Source organism: Pollicipes pollicipes, unplaced genomic scaffold (genome assembly GCF_011947565.3).
Source record: "Pollicipes pollicipes isolate AB1234 unplaced genomic scaffold, Ppol_2.1 Scaffold_6686;HRSCAF=7923_pilon_pilon_pilon, whole genome shotgun sequence".
Taxonomy (NCBI): Eukaryota; Metazoa; Arthropoda; class Thecostraca; order Pollicipedomorpha; family Pollicipedidae; genus Pollicipes; species Pollicipes pollicipes.
The window spans coordinates 2,256,583-2,278,696 of record NW_023596921.1 but is presented as its reverse complement, the minus strand read 5'-3'; the positions used below and the strand labels follow the sequence as shown (position 1 = coordinate 2,278,696).

Below are 22,114 nucleotides of genomic sequence, written 5' to 3'. Positions count from 1 at the left end.
CTTATACACAGATCAAGGTTTCTTTTCAACAGAAATGCATCAGTATCAGTAATAGTCTATATCAACATAAAAGCCTAACGAGAACTGTACAACAGAAACCGCAGTATCAAATACAAAAATGTTCTTTCTTATATGAGATAAGCCAACCGTATCTGGCATAAGAACGAAAAGCCTTCAGTTCCTGGGTTTTAGGCATTATGAGTTCAAAGTTCTTGAGCCTATTTAAAGACGTTCAATAGATCAAGAGGTAAGGGTTCAACGACGTTATAGTGCTAAACAACGATTAGATTGCCGATGCTCAATATTCCGAGCTGTGCTCATCCCTCTGAGCAAAGGTAAGCACAGCTTGAAATACTACGCACTGCCAAAATAATCACTGTTTTGCACTATCACGTCGTTTGGCTAGCACCTCCTGATACATTGAGGGTATTTAACTCAGCACAAGAGCTTTGATCTCCTAAAACTAACCGTATCTACATACTGTGGTCTTCAGTTATTTGAGTTATAGCTGAAAGTGACGAAAGTACTCACCACTTAAGAACACCCCTCGTAGGTAGAACACTTCGGAGGCGTGGTTTAAGGGCACTCTTCGTGCATGCTTCAGCTTCAAATGCTTGTGCTAAAGTGGTCCAGCTCTGCTCCCATAGGACATCCAAGCGATTTGGACGAGAGTAACGCAGCGCTCCGCGCTGGCTACCGGCACCATCTGTCCAGGGCCGAGGCGTGTACTCACGCTCGACATCAGAATGAAGAAAGCTAGGCCGAAGGCGATGATGAGCACCGAGAAGATGACGAGCACCCGCAGCAGGGTCTTCTGGATCTCCACGAACATCACCACGTATATTCCGACCGACTCGAAGCTGAGTGGAGACCGGATTCACGTGTGACTCGCTTGTGTCAAGTGCGGACACCGCACGAACAGTGTCACCCTAACGCGAAGTGACACCCGGCACTGCACGCTCACAGTCCGTGGGACGCCTACAGCCGTCGCACGGCGAGCATTGTCTCGCACTCAACAGAGGAAAGAGCCGGTATCTCGCAGCCCTCTCCACGGGATTCAAGACACAAAGAGTTCAAAGCGTGCGCTGCACGATTCAGCGCATTGACATTTCGAACGCAGAGTTCACTCACGAAGGTTCTGCTCGGGATGTTTGCCTCGCCTGTCTGTCTGCGCCCAAGTGCTCGAGCGCGCCGCCCATGTGTGCCCGAACACACAGGCGCACATCGAACATGCGCGTGCGATGCGTGACTAAGCCGCTGATCAGTAGCAGCCCAACTGCCGCGCACCTTCTCAGGTAGAGCAGCATGTTGTACCAGGCCAGGAAGACGGCGATGGCGGCCGCAATGATGTGGCAGTGGCTGACCTCGGGGTAGAACACGGGCGTCACGCTCAGAAGGGCCGACACGTACATGGCCAGCTCCAGGTAGTTGTCAAACTCTGGTGGCACGAATCAGAGTTATGTGAGGTGGACGTCACTCTCGTGAACCCCACTGCGACGGTTAACAAGAAAGGTGAAAGTTTTGTGAGGTGGGCGTCACTCTCGGGAACCCCAACGCGACGGTTAACAAGAAACGTGAAAGTTTTGTGAGGTGGGCGTCACTCTCGTGAACCCCACCGCCACGATTAACATGAAAGGTGAAAGTTTTGTGAGGTGGGCGTCACTCTCGTGAACCACACCGCCACGGTTAACATGAAAGGTGAAAGTTTTGTGAGGTGGGCGTCACTCTCGTAACGCGACGGTTAACAAGAAAGGTGAAATTTTTGTGAGGTGGGCGTCACTCTCGTGAACCCCACCGCCACGGTTAACATGAAAGGTGAAAGTTTTGTGAGGTGGGCGTCACTCTCGTGAACCCCACCGTCACGATTAACATGAAAGGTGAAAGTTTTGTGAGGTGGGCGTCACTCTCGTGAACCCAACCGCCACGATTAACATGAAAGGTGAAAGTTTTTAGGTGGTGCGCGTTGATCGCTAAGTGTTGATAGCTTGTGCTGCGTTTTTTGTCTGTTTTCAACTGCATGTACCTCATAAAACACTCTCCATGACTAGAAGCATTCGAATTCCTGCTGGCAATGCCAGAATTAGCGAAATACCTTTGATGAAACTCCAGCTCTGGTTCCACATCTGTAGCATTTTCTTCAGCAGGTTCAGAATGCCAAACACAATGACGGCCACCATGATCATGGAGCTCCAGATCGACGTCTCCTCCGACACGAACGCCTGCTAACATAGCATGCAAACATATGACTCTGAGCGAAACTATGCCACGCACTTATCGACGTATGCGTACCATCCCAGCTCGATTATGGCCTTTGAAGTGCCCCCCAGACATGACCCAATTACACGGGCACCTCACGCGTGATGTCTGCGCTTCTGAATGCGTCCGAAGAGAGCATTGTTTAATATTTGCTGTATTATTACTATTTTGTTTGTGTACGGCTGCTTACTTCGCTACGCCAGCTTCGGTGGGACACTCTCTGGCCATTTTGCACCTTAGCGATATTCTTCGCTATATAGCAGGAAATATGGGAATAAAAATAACCTCCTACCGGGAATGGAACCCTGACATCTGAAATGCCGGTATAATACAGTAACGACTACACCACGATGGCGCATTGTGTGAACCGTACCTCTAACAGGGTTTGATCTTGTGCTTTTACTGATTGGTAAGTGTGTTCAGATTGTTATGCTGGGTCATAAAATATCCATACGCCCAGCTAAAAATAACGTGCCACTATCATCTTCCTCAAACTCGTCTCACCTGCAGGGATCGACCGCAGAAGTCCTGCCCGCCACCGTTGTCCTCATCTTCGCTTCGCGTGATGTTGCCCACATCGGCCTTGAGGATCCTGACGCTGCCGTTTTCATCCAGCAGCACGGGGCACTTGCGCACCAGGTGCATCAGGTTCATGGCGTTGAGGGTGACAAGGAACACGAAGATGGCGTATAGCAGGAGTGAGAACAGGTGGCAGAAGCGGCCGTAGGCCTGCCACTTCATCACCAGGTAGCGCTGGGTCAGCGGGTGCATGAGCAGATCGATCCGACCGTGACGTACCATGTGCTGTCAGGCGGGGACACCACGATCAGAGTGACATCACGGCACGAGGCGCCGGAGATTCGGAATGTGCCAACGGAGTCGTGTCCCCCCCCCTCCCCACAGATGAAAGCAGATACATCTACCGAAGTTTGGTGTTCGGGAAATTGCACTGACCTGGTCATGCTATTTGAAACCCTCAGAGGTTGATGCTTGGTCTTACCCTAGGCCACCAGACGCCGTATCAGCAGCGCGAGGACCGAACCGCTGCCATTAAAGGCCAACTGACGGTCTGCGATGGTGTAATTGCCTGGGACCAGGCCCTGTAGCTGCCGCGGTCCGCCGCCGTGCCATCCAAGCGCGTGAAGCTAGACACCGCAGGGCTCCTGGTAACCACCGGTCGATGTTTGGCGAATCCGGTCCAACAAATCGGCCCGTGCTGGATGAGATTCACATCCATGAGAAGCTCAAACTTCTGCACGCTCTCTCTAGCTCGCATTCGCCTGCCCACTCTCACCCCCACTCTCACGTACACGCTCGAGCTCTGCCCTCCCTCCGACTTACGTTGACGGCCCGAAGCGGTTCGGGCCGCCACTTGCTGTCGCCGCGGGCCTCGCGGATGGCTTGGATGCGCTTCTCCTCCGGCTCGAACATGGTAAGGTCGTACTTGATCTGCAGTGAAGAGGAAAAGTGCCGGCATATGGGTCCGCCATAACGATACACGGGAAGGACTTCACGACCTGTTTGGTGCCATCGTCGCAGACATGTGCACGTGACGTGGGGTTAAATCTAATGCGTCGCTGTCATGTTTACATTCTGTACATTACGCCACGGCGCATTCCAGAGACATCGCGAGGTACTGTCATGCTTTGGGTGACATCGTAGCTCATACATATGCACGAGGGCACTGCCCTTAGCACTGTTCTGGCCAGCCGGCGAGTTAGCAATACATACGATAAACTTCGATGTCGTACTCACGAAGAACGACTCGGCGTCTTTCTTGCAGTTGGCGAATATGATGTGGCGATCCATGACGTCCTCCAGGACCTTCGGCATGCCTTCGATCAGGGCTAACACTATGCTCTTGTAACTGCCTTTGACGTCGTTCAAAACACGGTCACTGCGAAAATATGCCATGTTGATCCAGTGGCGCCTGTACCTGGTTTAGACCGTGCCAGCATCAACGGAAGTTTCGACAACATTGAACTGGTGGAGGCTCGTGGGTCCCGGGGTGGCGGGCCGAGACTGCACAGTCTGGCTACAGATATTGTCCGGGGGTGGCGGGCCGAGACTGCACAGTCCGGCTACAGATGTTGGCAGAAAACGCAGGCTAGTGTGCTGTGTGGGATGCAACACAGGGCGGAACCATATATAGCTGCTTGTAGTCAGGTAGCCATGAACGCGACATATTTTAGATTCGACGCGTTGCATCTCCCATACCTCATATCTTTCGATTTCACATATTACAGGGGAACAGAAATACACTCGTGAACACACATTCCATTCCTTTCATTAATCAAACCGTCCCATCCCATCACCCAACATCTCACCAACAGCTATCATCTTTCGAACATCTTTCGAGCGGCCAGCCCGCGCTGAAAGCGGCGACGGAGGCGCCACCTGCCCACCTGGAGGGGTCGTTGGTGACCATGGCGCGGGCGGCCTCCACCAGCTTGAGCTTGATGCAGTAATCCATTGCCGTGTAGCCTTCGTTGTTGGACGTCAGCTCGCAGTTCAGCGAGAGCAGTAGGTTGATGGCGGACGGCTTGTTGGCCAGGCAGGCCAGATGCAGCGCCGTACACTGGACGGAAGTTATCTGTGACTCGGACTGCGCACGACTTGAAACCCGGCTCTGCACTGGTTCGATCTGCTCTTCTCCGGTGGAGTGTTTTATGGTTGGTTCGGTTCGACGTCGCGGTAATACCTGCCACTGTTGTCGGCAATGACAAATCCAAGCCTAACTATGGCAGGATGCGGAGCGGCAGTTCGTGACATGCCCATCCCAGGGGGTACCCGACCACGCACTCACCCGCATTCACAAACACCGCGACTGGACTCTCACATCCCGATCAAAGCGCGTGTCAGACTGCAGGGCGGCTACGGCCGCGCCCTGCCGACCAACCGGGGTCCTCGGACGGAGCTCCTCAACCTGGGGCGCGCCTTGCCGGCTGAACTGTGGTCCTTGGTAGAACGCTCCCACCCCGGCCGCGTCCCGTTGGCTGGCCAGAGGTCCTCGGACTAGCACGCCTCACTCTGACCCGCACCCCGCCGACTAGCCGGGGGTCCCCGGATGAGCGCCCCTCACCCCAGTCTTGTCTCGCTGGTCCAGCAGCTGGGTGTGCGTGGCCAGCAGCAGGCTCATGGTGTGCGTGTAGCCCTCGCGCGCTGCCAAGTGCAGCGGCGTCAGGCCCTCGAAGTCGCGGTTGAGCAGCGCGCCGCGGCTGATGAGCAGCTGCACCACGCGAGCGTAACCTGCGGCGCCGCGCGGCCGCGGGTCAGCTGGCGGCGTCACAAGTCGGGACAGACACGCGCCACCGGGCTGGGTCCGGAGGCAGCTCACTCATCACCGGTCAGATGGCAGTGACCGCACATCAGCGCTGGGAGCATTCTGCCCAGAGGTCTTGATTTACAGCCTCTTAACCCCTCAATAACACAACGATATCTGTTCTGGCTACAGTTTGCTGCGCGATTCTCGCATTTACATTCGTACATTCGCACATCTCGTGCATCATCATCGTGCATTTTACATTAGTACATCTCGCATTTCACCAAACAAACTATACCTTCAGCGTAGAACGCACGCTCCCTAGCGCAATATCACCACAGCATGCACAAGTCATGACTGTACGGTGACGCTCCGAGCCATTAGCCGCACTCAGACGGGACCGAGGCCAGAGCGGAGTGGGCGGGACCCTCTCAGCGGACCGGTGTGGCGGCGCCGCACCGTTCTCGCTGGCGATGTGCAGCGGCGTGCGGCCGGCGCTGTCGATGCCGTTGATGATGAACTGACCCTTGCGGGAACTGAGCAGCGACCGGACCGTGTTGTAACGACCGAAGCTGAAACAACGCCATCGGACGCGTACACAGTACGACCGGTGGCCATACGTGCTGATCGTCATGCGGTATTTTTTAAAAGATCTAACCCAAACCGTTTGATTGGATTAATTTCTGGGATCGGCGGCCCGCTGAGCAGTGCATGTTGCGTGGGCTCCGACTCCTCAATCCGATCGTGAGATCGCGAGTCAACGGCACAATTCTGCGGCAAAAGCCCAACGAACCGCATTGTTCGGTACGGTCTGTCCTGCCTTCTGACACCACCTGACTTTTCGCGCGGCCGCTACCAAAATGGCCGCGGACCACTTCAGCCAGGAGCAAATAACGAAGTCTGAAGCGACTCGAACCCACCCACCATGGGCCGGTGAATCTGACAGCCTGCGCTCCAATCAACTGAGCCTTCGGAACGAAAATCTGCAGGGCGTGTGTATTGTATCTTATCTGCAGCCTTTGTGTTTGTATCTTATCTGTGTTTATATCTTATCTGCAGCCTTGGACGGCTGTGATCGCGCACGCCTAAGATAGCGTATTCCTCATTGTCGTATGCTCAGATGCCAATCAATATGACACCGGAAACCCATATGCCACCTATGGCACACAGTGTTTATGACCCACCTATGTATGCGCGCTCCGTTCCACTTCCTACCCTTGCCCCTCCCATAAAAAAACACACGGATGCTTAGTGTCTGTTCGACCTCTGTCTTGCCCGGCGATACATCAACTAATGGGTATTCGGCAGTGGTTGGTACCATGCCCTTCCGCTGCACCGGCCGACAACCAGCGTTCTGAGGTGCTTGCTAGTGCTCTGCCGTATTTTGTGACGCTGCAGCATCCTTACTGCCTGCTCCACATTCCCTGTTCAGCTCTGTCTTGTTTTTTTCAGCACCGTATTGTTTATACTGAGCTTGCCCTGGGTTGACTGTTGTCATTCCCAGCATCGCTCCAACACCTTTTATCGGCTAACGCTTTACCAAACATTCCCCCCCCCCCGCCCTGTCCTAGCCCGCCGCGCGCCACGTCACCGTACCGGGCGGCGAAGTGGAGGGGACTCTCGTTGTTGACGTCCTTAACGTTGGGGCAGGCGCCGAGGTCCATGAGGCGCTGCAGGCAGCGGATGTGGCCGTCCCTCGAGGCGTAGTGGAGCGGCGTGCAGCCCACGCCGTCCTGCTCATTGATCATCCGCGCGAACACCTCTTGTCCCTTCTGGCGGCGCAGGCGGACGCACGTCGGCTGACGCCCGGCTGGTGACACATGCACAGCGAGGGAGGCTGCCGCTGACGGCTCGAGCGGGGCAGATGCGCTGCGGTCAGACGCGCGTGCCGGCCGGAAGGCGTCACTGAGAGTGGCGATGCATCGATTTACCGGCATCTTCGACGAACTGAGGCAGACAGGTGAGGCGGCCAACATACGCGTTCCAAACAAATGCAAACGAAATGCACATGTGGAACCATTGCGTTATCGATCATAAATGCCCACAGTCACTTGCTATTTTAGCAAGCAGGATAGCCGGAAAGGGATAGTAGAAAACTAAATAGCCTGCTCACGCGTGGAGAAAGCCAAGTGAACCCCATAGAGTTAGGCTGGCCCACAGCGTGCACGAGTTCACAACGGAAATCACCTCACAACTCACAGACTGCGGGCACACCCCAGCGGACTTTGTTCAAGCTGCAGGGCAGGTAACGGCGCAGGGAAGTGGGGTGGTGACCGCAGCGGGGGGGGGGGGGGGGCAGAAGCTCCGAGCGGCACGCAGCAGGCTCACCGGGCTCGCGCTGAGCAGGTCGTCCACGCGGCCGCTGTTCATGACGAGGAAATGCAGCAGGTTGCGGCCGCCCAGGTCCGGGATGTGCGCCTCGGCCCCCAGCTGGATCAGCACGCGGGCAGCGCTCCACGACGAGCGTAGCACGGCCAGCATGAGCGGCGTGCGCTCCTCACTGTCCAGCACGTTCAGGTCGGCGCCCTGCCAGAGGTTAGTGAGGTTATGTCAGTACCCCGCCAGCTATCGTCGAAAGGTGAGGCCGTGTCTGTGTGTCCCGTCAGAAAGATTGAGTCAAGTTGGCAGCTGACACCCTGAAGATGAGCGATGAAGTTCCGACGACCCTCCACCGTAGATAGTTAAGTGTGTACTTCATATAGTTTAAGCACCCTTTACTGGGTGTTATCTGTGTCCGTCACTTCCGTTTTGTTCGGAGACGGCCTCGACAGGACTCACCACAATTCTCAAGTTGAAACATAAATCACACATTATGATGGTTTAGACCATTTTAGCATGATTATATCATGCATATATATATATATATATATATATATATATATATACGCACAATAAAACAATATATCTTAAATAAACATCATAATAAATCCGACAGGAAGGATCCTCACCGAATTCCGTTACCGACAAATCAGAACACTTGCGAAATATAGTCGCATTACAAAAATCACGAGTACGCGTCTGCCAAGACGGCAGTTCGCAAACCAACGACCATTCCTTCATCTGGAGTCAGCGTAAGCTCGTCAATGCCGCAGCCACTGCGGCGGCAATCAGGACGCATTCTGCCGCCGGCGAGCGCGGTGTGCCGGCGTCCGCTCGCAGCCCACCGCCGGCCTGTTCAGCGTCAGCAAAAGGCGGCGGCGCGCAGCCTCTCGCGACCAATCAGCAGCGCGACGACCAAAAATTGAAGCAGAGCGGCGGTCCGGCGAAGAACAGGAGGCAATTCTGAGCGTTTTTTTCTCCCTAGCCCACTGAGCTGAGTCGGACGTGTTTGTTTGGGCGGGTGGGTCCCCTGCAGGCCTTCCCTGCGCCCTCCTGCCCACGCCTCTGGGGCTAGCCGCTTCTGACGGCTGGCGGATCTGCAGGCGGCCAGAGAGCAATCATGCTCGCGACGGGCACACTGTTGCGCGGAGAGCAATCAAGACCCGGCAGCCGACCGCCCCCCCCCCCCCCCCACCCAATAGCCCGCGTCGCCTCCGCGGGGTGCTGCGTGACCAGGTTTGTTAAGCAGAGCTGTCGACACTCCCGACCACCGACCCTCCGGGTCAAGGGTGCGGCGGGCTGGGGATGGGCCGCCGCTCGTGACCTGCGCGCTGGATATCGGTGGGCGGTGGCTCGCTTCAGCTGGGATGCCCGTAGGACTCGGTCTGATCTCGTCCGTCCGACGCCAGTCCCATTCGGACAGACCAAAATTGGCATTAATGAGCAGCCTTAAATTAGTCGTTTGGTTACTCCATCGTACCCGTAACTCCCTATAACAAATAAATAAATATTGCCAGAATAAAACTATTTGCCTTTTCCAGAGGGTCAAAAAGGCTAGCTCAGCAATCCAAGCAGTTTGGTGAAAGGACCGTAACATGCAGATCTGTTCATAAAGATGTTTTTTTCGGCGCGTCGGACGTGCGTGCATGTGCTCCAGGCTATAAACCGCATATCTGTCTACGTCGAATTTTTGCTAAACGCGGCATGCTTTCCGACAGCTATCGTCACTGCGCACAGGGCTAGCTTTCCACCCCTTCCTTCCTTCCGGTCGCGCTGTTAAGTCTTTTAGATAAAACGAGGTCAAGGAGTTGGACTTGCACGTTTGAGCACCTCGCACACGACTTCCCATCACATTTGTAGACGATTAGCGGTGGCTTATACATTGCTGCGTTCATACAATACTGTCCTGAATATTCTGGCTGATTAAGCGGATCTCTAATCCCCGGTGTGACCTAAACTGCCACAAGCAACCCTTCTTGGATCCCAAGTTAAGCACCCTCGGGTATGTATTGAATATCACACTCGTCATGACGTCACCTACTTTCGACGCGTGTCTGACACGCTGGAAAGTCTGTGTGAGCAGACCATAATATGAACAGGGTTCGTAACATGACGGAAGTGCTCACATGAATAAAATCATAAGCGCATGGGAGCGCATTTAACATGGTGTTTAATGCTATCAGTGCAGATGTTGCACTCCCTCAACGCATACACGCATCAGCTCTATTACAGCGGCACTAAGGTGTCCTTCAGGCCCCCACCGCGCTTGACCATCTCATCCACCTTTCCCCTTACCTTTACCTCATTCTTTCCAACACTCTACCTGTATCCTTACCCCGTACGCTTCGACATCTGTTTGCATTCACTTATTACCACGGATGCGCAAAGCCATCCATATCTGCGCACGCGGCGGCACGGCAAGGCCAATGGCTGGCATTCATATCCGATATAAATTTGTTTATGTCATTACACTCCCAGCTTGGGCTTCACCGTCCGTTGCCTCCCCCCCCCCCCCCTCCCTCTTATCCCAAATCGGCCCATCGCCATCGATCTGAGTGCCGGTCAGCCCAGCGTCGAAGTGTCTCATGGTTGACATGTGCCGAATACGTCCAATGGCTGTGCTCAGGGTCAGAGGCGGTGGATTGGCTCCAACGCATGTTGATGTCCCACCCACCCTACTGGAGGATTTTGGAACGCTGGAGCATGCACCATGCCACTGGCATACCAGACCACAAGCTCAGCTAGGTCCCAGTTGAACCTTCTCCGAATAAAGACTGGATCTCAGTCAGACCTCGGTCGTATCTCTGTGAGACCTCGGTCGGACCTCTGCAGGCCTCGGTCGTACTTCTGCAAGATCTCGGTCTTACCTCTGCAAGACCTCGGTCGGACCTTTGCAAGACCTCGGTCGGACCTTTGCAAGACCTCGGTCGGACCTTTGCAAGACCTCGGTCGGACCTTTGCAAGACCTTGGTTGGGCCTTTATCAGACCTCGGTCGGACCTCGGCCAGATCCCTGTAGTACCCCTACCGAACTGCGCATGGCCATCCTGGCCGGGCTGCAGGGTCAGGTGATATCGTTCCCTGTTTGCCAGCTTCAGCGGCAACTGTTTACCCTGGCCGTGCCAATACCTCGCCACGGGCCTCTACAGTGCACGGTCAACACGACGACCGATAACAGGAAATGTTCTGTCGGCACAGGTCGCGACGCCCTACCCCGCCGACGGCTGGTGTCGGCAAGCAGCAACAGGTCGTCAGGAACCAAGGATGTGTTCGCAGTGCACACATCATCTTCTTTTCTACGTGACATCATGCAGAATCTTTGCCGGACGTGGTCGTAGCGCGACATGTTTCTGTTTACATCTTCGTAACTGCCGTGGTGACAACTGCATACGCAAAGACACAACGCTTTTGTTTGCAGGTACTATGTGTGCTGCCCACAATGGACATTGCAAATTATGTTATTTGTAAGGTAGAACACACCTTTCATCACCCGTGGTCGGTCCCAGACATGCAAAGTGATTTGTCTATAATTGAGTATGTTGTGCCATTTCTGTCTCATTTCCATCAATTCTGTGCGTCTGGCAAATATTTTACAAGGTGATCTCTGTAATCCGGTTCGCCGCGAACTCCAAAAGACGTGAATCTATGGGGTTTTATGTCATGAATGATTGGACGGCACAAATATTTTGTTGTCCGGGCCGTTGCAAATGCACTCCAAGGCTTTGCACCAGGTGGGACGCTGCGGACTGAGAAAAGGACGTAGGACCAATGCAACTGCGGCGGTCTAATGGAAGTCACGTGATTTGATCAGGTGACTTGTGACGTAAGTGAGGAGTAGTCGGTCAGCCGGTAATATGCGTGGCGACGTGTTCGGACAAAAACGCCGAATGGAAAAACCGAATGGAAAAACTTCTTATGGAAAAGGTGGATGGAAAAAGTCGACGACAAAATTTGATGCGGATGAAAGTCGACAAGGATAAAATTTAGCCGACACAGAAGTCGAATCAGAAAAAGTCGAAGGACGATGAGTGAAAATGGATAAAAGCCGAATTGGAAAATTGGAGAGTAAAACGACCAGGAGCTATAAAAATAAAACCGTCCAAAATACCAAGGGGTCAAACGTGACAGGTGTAAAATATTGGAACACGCTTCACCAGCGGAAGCCAAGGCACCATTGAAAACCATGACCTAAAGCCCGTGTTCGTAAAAGAACCGCCGTTCTTGGCTGATCCTTACCGCGGTCAGGATCAGGGATCAGAGTCTAATTCTTGTGGAAAGTCGATGGGAACCAGGAACTATGTTCTGGCGTTTGTAAAGAAACCATATGGAGCAGGAAGTCATATTTGCATTTGCGAGAGAACCAGAGAGAACCACGAACCAGGGCGCTATGTTTGCAAAACAATCAATAGGATCTATAAACCAGGGGGTGGGGCTTATGCAAAAACCAGCTGGAACCAGGGATCCAAGATATCGTTTCGAAAATGGGAAATGGGAGCCAGAAATCAACATTGGGAACCATGCACTGTCACCGTCTTAAAGCCCCTTGACTGCTGTTGTCGTCCAAATCGACGAATATCCATAGCAGTATTTTCCGCTGCATAATTTTCTTATCTGGCTTTTATCTTCATCTTCTTTGAACACTTACGACTTTTTTAAATTCGACTTGGACTTTCACATATTTCTTCAATTTGATTGTTATTACCGAAATTTATCCCTTCAATTTTTCCCGATTCAACTTCTGTTCCTTGTGGTTCTTACTCCTTTTAAGTTTTTGTCGCCCGACTTCTTTGACAACTTGAATTAGTATATCGTTGTCCGCTTTTGGTCCAAATCGATTATCTTTTTCCCCGCGCACCTTGGACTTCTCATGATGTACAGCGTAACAATTAAATCACTAGTTCGTGCCTGTCTCCTCCATTTTGTGATAATCGTATCCGCCTATGGTGATACTCCAGGTCAGTAATCAGATTATCAGATCAGATCAGACGTCCCAACGGTGGAAGACTCCCTTAACGCATGGTCATCTCACGCTTAAAATGTATGATAGGAAAATACGCTTAGTTTTTCCATCGAAAATGCAAGCATCTTTTTGCGACTAAGCAATGAATTTTCACAAAAAGCAAGCAAAACAAGCAGCACCAACATATGCTGTATGCACTGTCCAGTATCCATACGTCGGCTAAAAAGTACCATCAAAAGTTTCTCACTCCCATCATGCAAAGTTCTTCCAACATCTGGTCTGCACTCCATCAGCCCGCTGCATAGACCAATCGTTTCGCCCGCAAAACACGCGTTTGCATCAGTTTACTTCCCCGTGTAAAAGGCACAGATCAAACCCCTGCCAGAAGCCAGGGGCGCCACAAGGAAGGGATCTCTACATACGACAGACATCGGAACGGTTCAGACTCAGCCGGTCCGTGGGCCTCCATTACGACGCGGGCACACGACGCCGCGGTCTTGACCACGACCAAATGACATGCAATATCAAGCAAAGCTAGTCTTCTCCAGACGTCGAACGAAACGCAGTGCTGGCGTGACCTTCGACGGGTTCTACACGACAGTAGCGCGACACCGAAGAGCCATGGGATCTGCGCAGGTCACTCGACAGGGTGATCAATTCTGACCTGTTTGTGGAGGTATTCCACCAGATGGGGGTGGTCGAACTTGGCTGCGCAGTGCAGAGGCGTCATGTCCGAGGAGTCGCGCAGGTTCAGTACTGTCCACTTCTCCTCCGGCTGTCGGCGTGAACGGACCGCACTCGGGTAGGTCACAAACGCGTGAACTGGATATGACACTCAAGAACGCGTGAACTGGATAGGTCCGGACAGGCCGGAAGACCAGTCTAGTCTCAGTACAGACCGTGGAAGCTGCAGTAAGGCCTAGTTATCATCGGGTTATCATCCTCATCATGGGCTGACACCGAACTGGCGACTGTTGACTGTTTATTAGAAGGACGAAGGAATTCAAACCACAGGCAATCTTTTCGAGTATAAGTATATACCGACATGGGTTCGATTTTGTCAAAACCACGCCAAGAATTGCACCGCCAATGTCAGATACGGCGCCGCCAATGTTGAGCCGTGGCATGCGTTGAAAAGTAATCAAAAGGTAGCTATTTTCAACGAGTTTAAATGGAGCCTTGTACACCCAGTGTTTCTTCACCCGATCACTCAGCCGGACATTTAATGAGCAGGCAAACACGACGGATCACTCAGCTCGAACAGAGTCCTGACAGCATACCGACCTGCGAGTCCAGCATTAGCTGCGTGATGTCGAGCGAGCCCTGCACGCAGGCCAGGTGGACCGGGGTCGACAGGTCGTTCTGCTGGCTGCTGATCCGAGCCCCGAACCGCAGACATAGCTCCACCGCCTGCGGCCAGACGGGCGTCCGGTCAGCAGCCGCCGGTAGAGACCGTTCCCATCAGCAGGCTCAAGGAGTGCCGCCTATCCAAAGGACTCGCAAGGATTTCAAAAGTCCTGGCATTTGAAAAAAAAACGGCGTGAATAAAACGTCGGTCGGCAGTAGTAAGTGACATGATCTTGGTGTCACCCGACTAAAGCGTCTGCCCTCGATTTCACCTGAATAACCTATCCGACCTTGATGACGCCCGAGTAGCCTGCTGACCTTGATGGCGCTGAAGAGACCAAAAACGGGATCTCAATGTCACCAAAGTAATCGCGTAACATGAATGTCGTCCGAGCGATCTCCCTGACCTCATTCCTGCCCGGGCGACCCATCTGATCATGATTCTAATCGAGTGATCCACCTGTCCTTGATGTCACCTGGGTGATCTGTCCGGCCTTGACTGCACTCGAGGGCAGCTCTTTCTTGATGTCACCCTAGCGCCCTGTCTTACCTCGATGTCGCCCAGGTGACCCGTCTAACCTTGATTTCGCACACGTGACGGTTCTGACCTTAAGGCCACCTGCGTTCTAATCTGACCTGAATCTCACCTGAGTAACCCATCTGACCTTGCACCAACTCGAGTGACTGTTCCGACCTTGATGTCGCCGGAGTGGACAGCCAGGTGGAGCGGCATGTTGCCCTCGATGTCGGTACACTGCATGATGCGGCCGGCCGCGCAGCCGTGCGTCTCTCCCCAGTTGGTGAACACTTGCATCGTTTCGAAGCTGGCTCGCCGCGCAGCCTCGTGAATTGGCGTGAAGCCGTTCTTGCAGTACTTGTTGGGCACCATGCCGAACTCATCCAGCTGTGGCAGGGCCAAGGTCGGAGTCAAATCCAGGGGGTCATTCGCTAGATTGCTGTTTTCGCCCTTCTATCCGGGCAAGTTTCGCTGTTCTGACAATATACCACAAAAGGTCCCTTCACAAAGGGGAAATCTGCTACCTTTTTGGGAGCACTGAGTGGTCACCTGTCAGCTCAAGCCAGCAATGCACCATGAAAACATAATGTGGCGTCACGCAACTCACACCGCCGCCTGCGCATCAGGCAAGACGCATGAGACAAAACCCAACATTCTGGCGCACTTGCTTGCCACTCTCCCACTCAGGCCCTACCAAAGAAGAACGGAGGCCAGCTAAACAACCTGCACCAGCCCCGCTCAGCTCACCCAGCAGCCGGCCCCTGCGCCGTCAGCCAGCGCTGGGCGGCGCGTGGCCGCCGGTCGGCTCTCACCAGGACACGGGCACACTGGGCGCGGTTGAGCAGCGCGGCCACGTGCAGCGCATCCCGGCCGTGCACCGTCAGCTGGCTGCTGTCCACGTGCTCGCGGAGCTTGGCCAGCAGACGCAGCACGCTCGGCAGGTCCAGCGCCACGGCCAGGTGGAACGGCGAGCGCTGGTTGGCGTCCAGCACGGTCGTGTCGGCGCCCCTGCCAGCCGAGCGCCCGCGGCGTCAGACGGCCGGGGGGGGGGGGGGGGGCAGACTACGGAAGACGAGGCACGATGCCTGATGGCCGCGGGCAGCACGGGAAGGGGACGCTGGTGGTCATCATTGGATTAAGATGCCGTGGTGAGAACTCCTCGATGTAGTATGTAGTGATGATAGGGTGCAAAGGTTAATGAATTACATTTCTCCAAACGACTACAACACGCGCTCGGGTGGGGTCAAACTGACCCCCGGGTTTTTTTCCAGAATGGTTTCCGAACGGCGTGGCGTAGCCGCACCAAATTTGGCATGGCTATATATAATTGAAAAGTGGGTCGTGTGGTATCAGAAAATTGGATGTACCTTGTAAGGTCGCTGACCTACGGCAGGTCAAAGACATGGACTCAGCAAAGTCAATTTCAGGGGAATCGCTCGGTCTGATGGAACGACGGAGTGTTAGACAAAGCCATACATCTCTGAGATACTTTCTTGAGCAGGAAAACAACTGTGAGGCCAAATTCCATTGACCTATGGCCAGATGTGGAGGTCAGACCAAGGTCAAAACCAATCGGTTTTATTACTCCTGGGCTTCCTGTGCGGGGTAGCTTCTAGTGCTCTATTCAAGTTTATTGATGACGGAGACCACATCATACATTTCCCATGGACTTCTTAAGGTTCGAAATAGGTCACCGACCTAAAATGACCCAGGCATACGTTCTGTTTTTAGGAACATACTGCATAACTTAATCTTTGTCGTGTATTCAACTGCAAAACTCAAAGCAGTCTTGTATGAATTTAGTCACCATGACCTTCGAAAGGTTGAACAAGGTCACTGGTCCTGAATGAGCGTGCGGCCTTTTGCTTAGAAGAGGTATCTAGGGGTCTGGGGACACTTTGGGGACCAGCTTTGAGTTTTGACCATATTCGACTTTGTTTGACCCAAAGGTCATGATCTAGGAGGCTCAAACCTTGACCTGAGTGAGGTGATGTACATGCCAACAAACTCTGTGAATTTGGTGTCTCTAGCTCTCTTACTTTCTGAGATTTCATCGAGGACTAAAACTAACCCCCCCAACCGAGCGAAAGGTATCCAACCGGCCACCCGTACGCGTGATAAGGGATAAGGGCGTGCATTGTGGTCCGCGTAAAACGTGCCCATTGACAAGTTACGATCACTCATCTTTTGCCTGGGCAAAAAAAAAACCCGATCAGCTTCGAAACCACGGGCAGTTGTTCTGAAGTATGCGTCAGGAGTAAATCACATCCCCAGTTAAAGAAAAGCCGTCTATGCAGCCTGATACCATGCTGATAATGGCAGTGTGTAACTCCCTGTCTGTGTGCAAGAGGACGTTAGAAACGTTACAGCAGCTTAAAGAAAACCAAAGAGACCGTGGCCATAAACGTCTACAATCCAACACCTACGGTCGGTGGACCTCGGCCTACAGTGGAGAAAGGTGCCCTATCGCGTCTCGATACGCGCCAGGGTGGGGGCGACTCGCTCGGTGTGGGGGAGGGGGTCAATTGGTCCTTCTGAGATGAAAAACTAAGAGGGCTGGACGCCAAATTCATAGAAAAATAGGGCTCTGTGTGAGCTCATCTGCACAGGTTTAAAGCTACTGAGTCGTGACCTCCGGGTCAAATACGGTCAAATAAGGGCAAACTCCAGATAGGTGTTCAAAAACCCCTCAGATCGATTCCGCAATCAGGTTTAACCTAGGTACCTTTACCAACCAAAAAGTTTCTGCAGTTCATGTCAAGTCAGTTATCTTACTTGACATTCAGGAGGTTAAGAAGGCCGAAAACCTTTGTGGGTGCTTTTATATTGCGATTTAAAGCCACCGTGAATGGCTACGCTGGACGCATGCTCCTAAAAGCAGGACATTTATCGGGGAGCTTCAGGTCGTTGACCTACAACTTTCACGAAGTCCTAAATAGAGTGTCTGCTGATGTCCCTGTGATTAAAATATTGCAAATGAGCACCAAAAACTGCCTAATTGGGAAAGTTTGCCAATAATACATGGAGTTAGCTTTGAGCTCGATCTGACATTCATACCCGACGCAAGGTGAGTAAAATTAGTAGTACTCCTAATGTAATTGTCCTAGTCTAAGAAACCTTCACAAAGTTTTCTCAGCCTTCTTCTGGTCAGCGAGTTTGCTTTGTAAACATGAGTTTGTAAATAAAACATCAGCCCTGTCATCGCCTACATCTGTGCCAAGTTACGTGCTACGCCGTTCAGAACTTATTCTGGAAAATCTTCGAGTCTAATTAGCCATCCCACCCGAACGCAAGCGAAGGGTGAAACGAAATACCTTAGGATCATTGGGGGCATGGTGCTACATTCTTTATGGATGCTTACTCTTAAATATCTCCATATCTTGAACGTCAGAAAATATTCATAACGGATTTTCTTGTGAAGGACTCGGAAAAAGGCATTCAACTAACTGCGTTTGTACATGGCCCCAATTGCAGCAGCAATTTCTGTTTGCTTGACTGATTATAGGCAAAAGCGACAAAAAAATTTAAGTTCTTACTACCGATTTGTTGTCTTTTGAATCCCGAGCCCCGTAGGCATAAAAAATGAGCCCTCAGACGCGGCAGCTGAACGTGTGATGGCTATGCCATGCACACGTTCGTTGCCGCTTGCTACCCGCAGCCACCGCTCGGCGATCTCCGGATTTGTGCTTCGTAAATAGCTGAGGTGCTGGGGTTCCCTCAACGCGAAGAATCCCTGAGCCACAACGCCTAACCTAAACCATGAATATCAGGCTCGCGCAGAGTGAGGCGAGATGAGATTACATTTTTCCGTGTGAGCAATGGTCACACATGTGCTCCCCACCATTATGTTCTCAGTGGAGAGGACCGGCACTTGCGTGCGCGCCGTGAGAGCCTATGCTGGTCAGCCATGTGCTGGTAGTTTGCCAAGGCTGCAGAATAGAACGTCTCCACGTTCTGCCGGGCGTTATATGTGTAAAAAACATAACACTGCTTGTATTGCAGATATTTAAACGTTTGAACACTTCCGTTTTTATAGTTCGTATTCATCTGCATGACAAGGCGTCTCCACGACAGCCCCTTGAATGCGAACAAACTTCCACAAATTCCAGAAGAGCCCACACCTGCTGGTGTCTTGCAAATGGCGCGCTCACCCACTGAGTGCGGGGATGGAGGCCTGCATCTCTAGTTACCGGACCACAAAGACTGCGCGAAAGACACCCATCTAAGCTAGCCTGCCAGGTGGCGCGTGTTTGACCTATTTTCAATATCCTTACCTGTACTTTTTAGACTTACATGCCAAGCGAAACACGTCATAATACCGATTACTACTCGTTATCTCCCACTGGGTTTCTGGGGGACATTTCACAGCATATTGCCCGTGTTTGTGATTTTCTCACAGTCATCGTTTTAAAGCTGTATACCCAGTGCTTCAACAGTGAAAGCACGCTCATTCTCGACCAAAGATTGTCCATATTGATAGATCTGCACTATTCACTTAGCCGCGCGTCATTGGGACGCTGGTTACGGACGCCGAATAATCAAACCGATGTAGCGCCCAAACCTTCAAAACAACAACGGCAGCAGCCGTGCGGGCTGGCGGCTCACCTCTCAATGAGGCAGGTGATAGCATCCAGAGCTGAGTTCTCCACAGCCAGGTGCAGTGGCGTCTGGCCCTCATTGTCGATGCCGTTCAGGTCTGCGACAAGCGTAGAACGGCATGGGCCACCGATAGCCACGAGCGACCAGCGCACCAGTGGGTAGCGACGAACGACCAACGCACCAGGCGGGCAGTGACCAGCAGCCAGCACACCAGGGAGCAGCGACGAGCGACCAGCGGGCTGGGCGGGCAGCGAGGAGCGACCAGCGCACTAGGGGCAGTGACGAGCAACCACCGCACCAGGCGGGCGATGCATGGTGACCTCGCCGACAGCCGGGACTGGACACGGCCCGCGTGCGGCGTGTGGGGCTACGTAGGGTCTCTGGCCAGAGGGTGTGGTGGAGGGTAACGGATACATGATATGCATGCATTAAACGGGGCATTTAACCAACGCCTTGCATTTACCCAATGTTCCTTCATGCGCGCCCCGGGCCGCTGTCAGATGATTCCATTACTTCCTCTTAAGAACGGAATGGTAAATGAAATGGATCTCGCACTTGGAGTAAGACATGTTGGGATTTAATTTCAACTAGAATGTGCTCTTCATGCTGGATATTTCATTAGTTTTATGGGACACCAATCATGACCTTATGACCATGACCAAAGCCGAAACAAACTGATGTAAACTCAAAGTGGATGGCCCCTTCGCTTCATCAATTCGATCAATGAAAATTAAAAAGCTGCAGACATTTACACCAAGGCAGCACCAGGCCTCATACACCATAACATGCGAACGCCTCCCACCTCCATCCACCGAAGCGATGTATCTGAGGATCTCGGCGCGATTGGCTGTCGCCGCGTAGTGGGCGGCGCCGCGGCCGCGCTGGTCGTCCCGGAACTTCAGCCGCTCCGGGTCCTCCTGATGCAGCTCGCGGAACGTCTTCAGGTTGCCAGACTCGGCGCACTGGCAACACAGTGGGAAGTCTTTTGTTCAGTGTCCCTTGTTTGACGCTCTCCTGGGAGGCAGGAGGCAAGAGTGTGTTTTCGTCACCCCCCCCCCCCCCAAATTGGGGAGGCCCCTCTTCAATCTACAGGCACTGTAGCTACCCATAGAGTACCAAAATTAAGATCAAGGATGCCACATGACTCATCTAGAAAATAATAAATCGAGATCAGAAGACACTTTTCTACACTAAGGAGACCGTCGCCTGGATCAGGAGGCTATCTTTATGAATACAGTAGCCCGTGCTTCAGATATGAAGGCCAATGTTGTGTTAAGGAGGACCTTTACTGCCTAGGAAGGCCCCGTTACGAGCTAGGAAGCCCCTATTTTGGGTTAGGAGGCCCCCTCTATGTTCAGAACACTCAATTTCTAGGACAGCATCACCCTCACGTGTACCAGATGGCCGCGGTTCCGGATCAAGATGCCCTGTTTTGGGATAGCGAGACCCCTCGGCTAAATTTTGATCGTGAATCCTTTTCGTTCATTCGAAGGAAATAGCCCTTGAACCCTTCGCGAATCCGGAACAACCTGTTATCCTTTAGAAGGTCCTCTCTGCATCGATAAGCCGCTTTCTGGAACGGAAGACCCTGTTTCGTGAAACGGGGCCCTTTGCTGGATAATTAGAAGGTCCATCTCTGGATTGTTTCGCTGACGACACTCATTTCCTTCTATATGATGCATGTAACAGTTGGATGAAGGAGCACATGCCCTCGGGGCCCCTCTCCCTTGAAGCCGACACTGCGCAGAAGGCCCCCCGGAAGGCCAGAAGGTGAGGAGGTCCCATTTTGTCCGGGACTTCCCCAAGGAAAATCCTGCACCCAACTCCAAATCTGTAGCGTCGTTCCTGATGCTCCATCACAGTGGGATGTATAATGTGCCGTGTTGGCAGGCGCTAAGCATCGGCAATATAGTGAGGTGTCTTTTGCCTCTTGTTGCCAGACATAACACACTGATAACACAGCGAGGCGTCTTTTGTTCCGAGCTGCCAGACTCGAAGCGCCGACAGCGCGCGGCAGGTGGGAACGACCGGCAGGCGGCTGACAGCCGTCACCAGTCCGAAGTACGGTTGCCTTCCATGGCAGCGTCATACAGCAGCCTGATGCGCTTGTCTTCCATGTCAGCGTGATTCAGCAGCCTGATGCACGGTTGTCTTCCACGTCAGCGTGATTCAGCAGCCTGATGCAAGGTTGTCTTCCAGGTTAGCGTGATTCAGCAGCCTGGTGCACGGTTGTCTTCCAGGTTAGCGTGACTCAGCAGCCTGATGCACGGTTGTCTTCCAGGTTGGCATGATTCGGCAGCCTAATGCACGTTTGTTTTCCATGTCAGCGTCATACAGCAGCCTGATGCACAGTTGTCTTCCATGTCAGCGTGATTCAGCAGCCTGATGCACGGTTGTCTTCCAGATTAGCGTGATTCAGCAGCCTGATGCACGGTTGTCTTCCATGTCAGCGTGATTCAGCAGCCTGATGCAAGGTTGTCTTCCAGGTTAGCATGATTCAGCAGCCTGATGCACGGTTGTCTTCCAGGTTAGCGTCTTTCAGCAAGCGAGCTTGATGATGCGAGATCCCTGGCCCACAGCGCCGACAAGCGGAGAAGTGCGGGGCTGTTTTGTGCAAGCTGGTGGGAGATAGGCTGTCGATGTACGATGCTCACCAGCCGCCAGTCTGAGACGGATTTCAAGGTGTAAACCAAGCTGGTATTACATGGCAGCTCTTTACGACGGTTCATATTCTCGCTGTTGATAATGAAAGCCATAAATACGCTCACGCATGCAGTGCATGCTGTATGCAACTTATAATGGTAGTGCCCAGAGACCTGCCGGTGCGCAGGCGTATCTTAAACATTCCCAAGAGC

The 22,114-nt window shown here is 52.8% G+C and overlaps 1 protein-coding gene across 1 annotated transcript in view; it reads right to left on the bottom strand.

Annotated features, from left to right (window-relative positions):
• Window positions 1-22,114, bottom strand: part of TrpA1 (Transient receptor potential cation channel A1) — a 39,780-nt gene that overhangs the window by 4,503 nt on the left and 13,163 nt on the right. The window contains exons 3-19 of the mRNA XM_037230703.1: window positions 20,062-20,221; window positions 19,266-19,356; window positions 15,473-15,668; window positions 14,838-15,047; window positions 14,081-14,206; window positions 13,461-13,571; window positions 7,847-8,044; window positions 7,115-7,290; window positions 5,978-6,090; window positions 5,339-5,505; window positions 4,662-4,834; window positions 4,012-4,153; window positions 3,598-3,705; window positions 2,761-3,060; window positions 2,093-2,222; window positions 1,288-1,438; window positions 734-860 (exon numbers count right to left, since the gene is read on the bottom strand). Coding sequence (XP_037086598.1) covers window positions 734-860; window positions 1,288-1,438; window positions 2,093-2,222; window positions 2,761-3,060; window positions 3,598-3,705; window positions 4,012-4,153; window positions 4,662-4,834; window positions 5,339-5,505; window positions 5,978-6,090; window positions 7,115-7,290; window positions 7,847-8,044; window positions 13,461-13,571; window positions 14,081-14,206; window positions 14,838-15,047; window positions 15,473-15,668; window positions 19,266-19,356; window positions 20,062-20,221 — 2,679 coding nt within the window. The remainder of the gene's footprint in view (window positions 1-733; window positions 861-1,287; window positions 1,439-2,092; window positions 2,223-2,760; window positions 3,061-3,597; window positions 3,706-4,011; window positions 4,154-4,661; window positions 4,835-5,338; window positions 5,506-5,977; window positions 6,091-7,114; window positions 7,291-7,846; window positions 8,045-13,460; window positions 13,572-14,080; window positions 14,207-14,837; window positions 15,048-15,472; window positions 15,669-19,265; window positions 19,357-20,061; window positions 20,222-22,114) is intronic.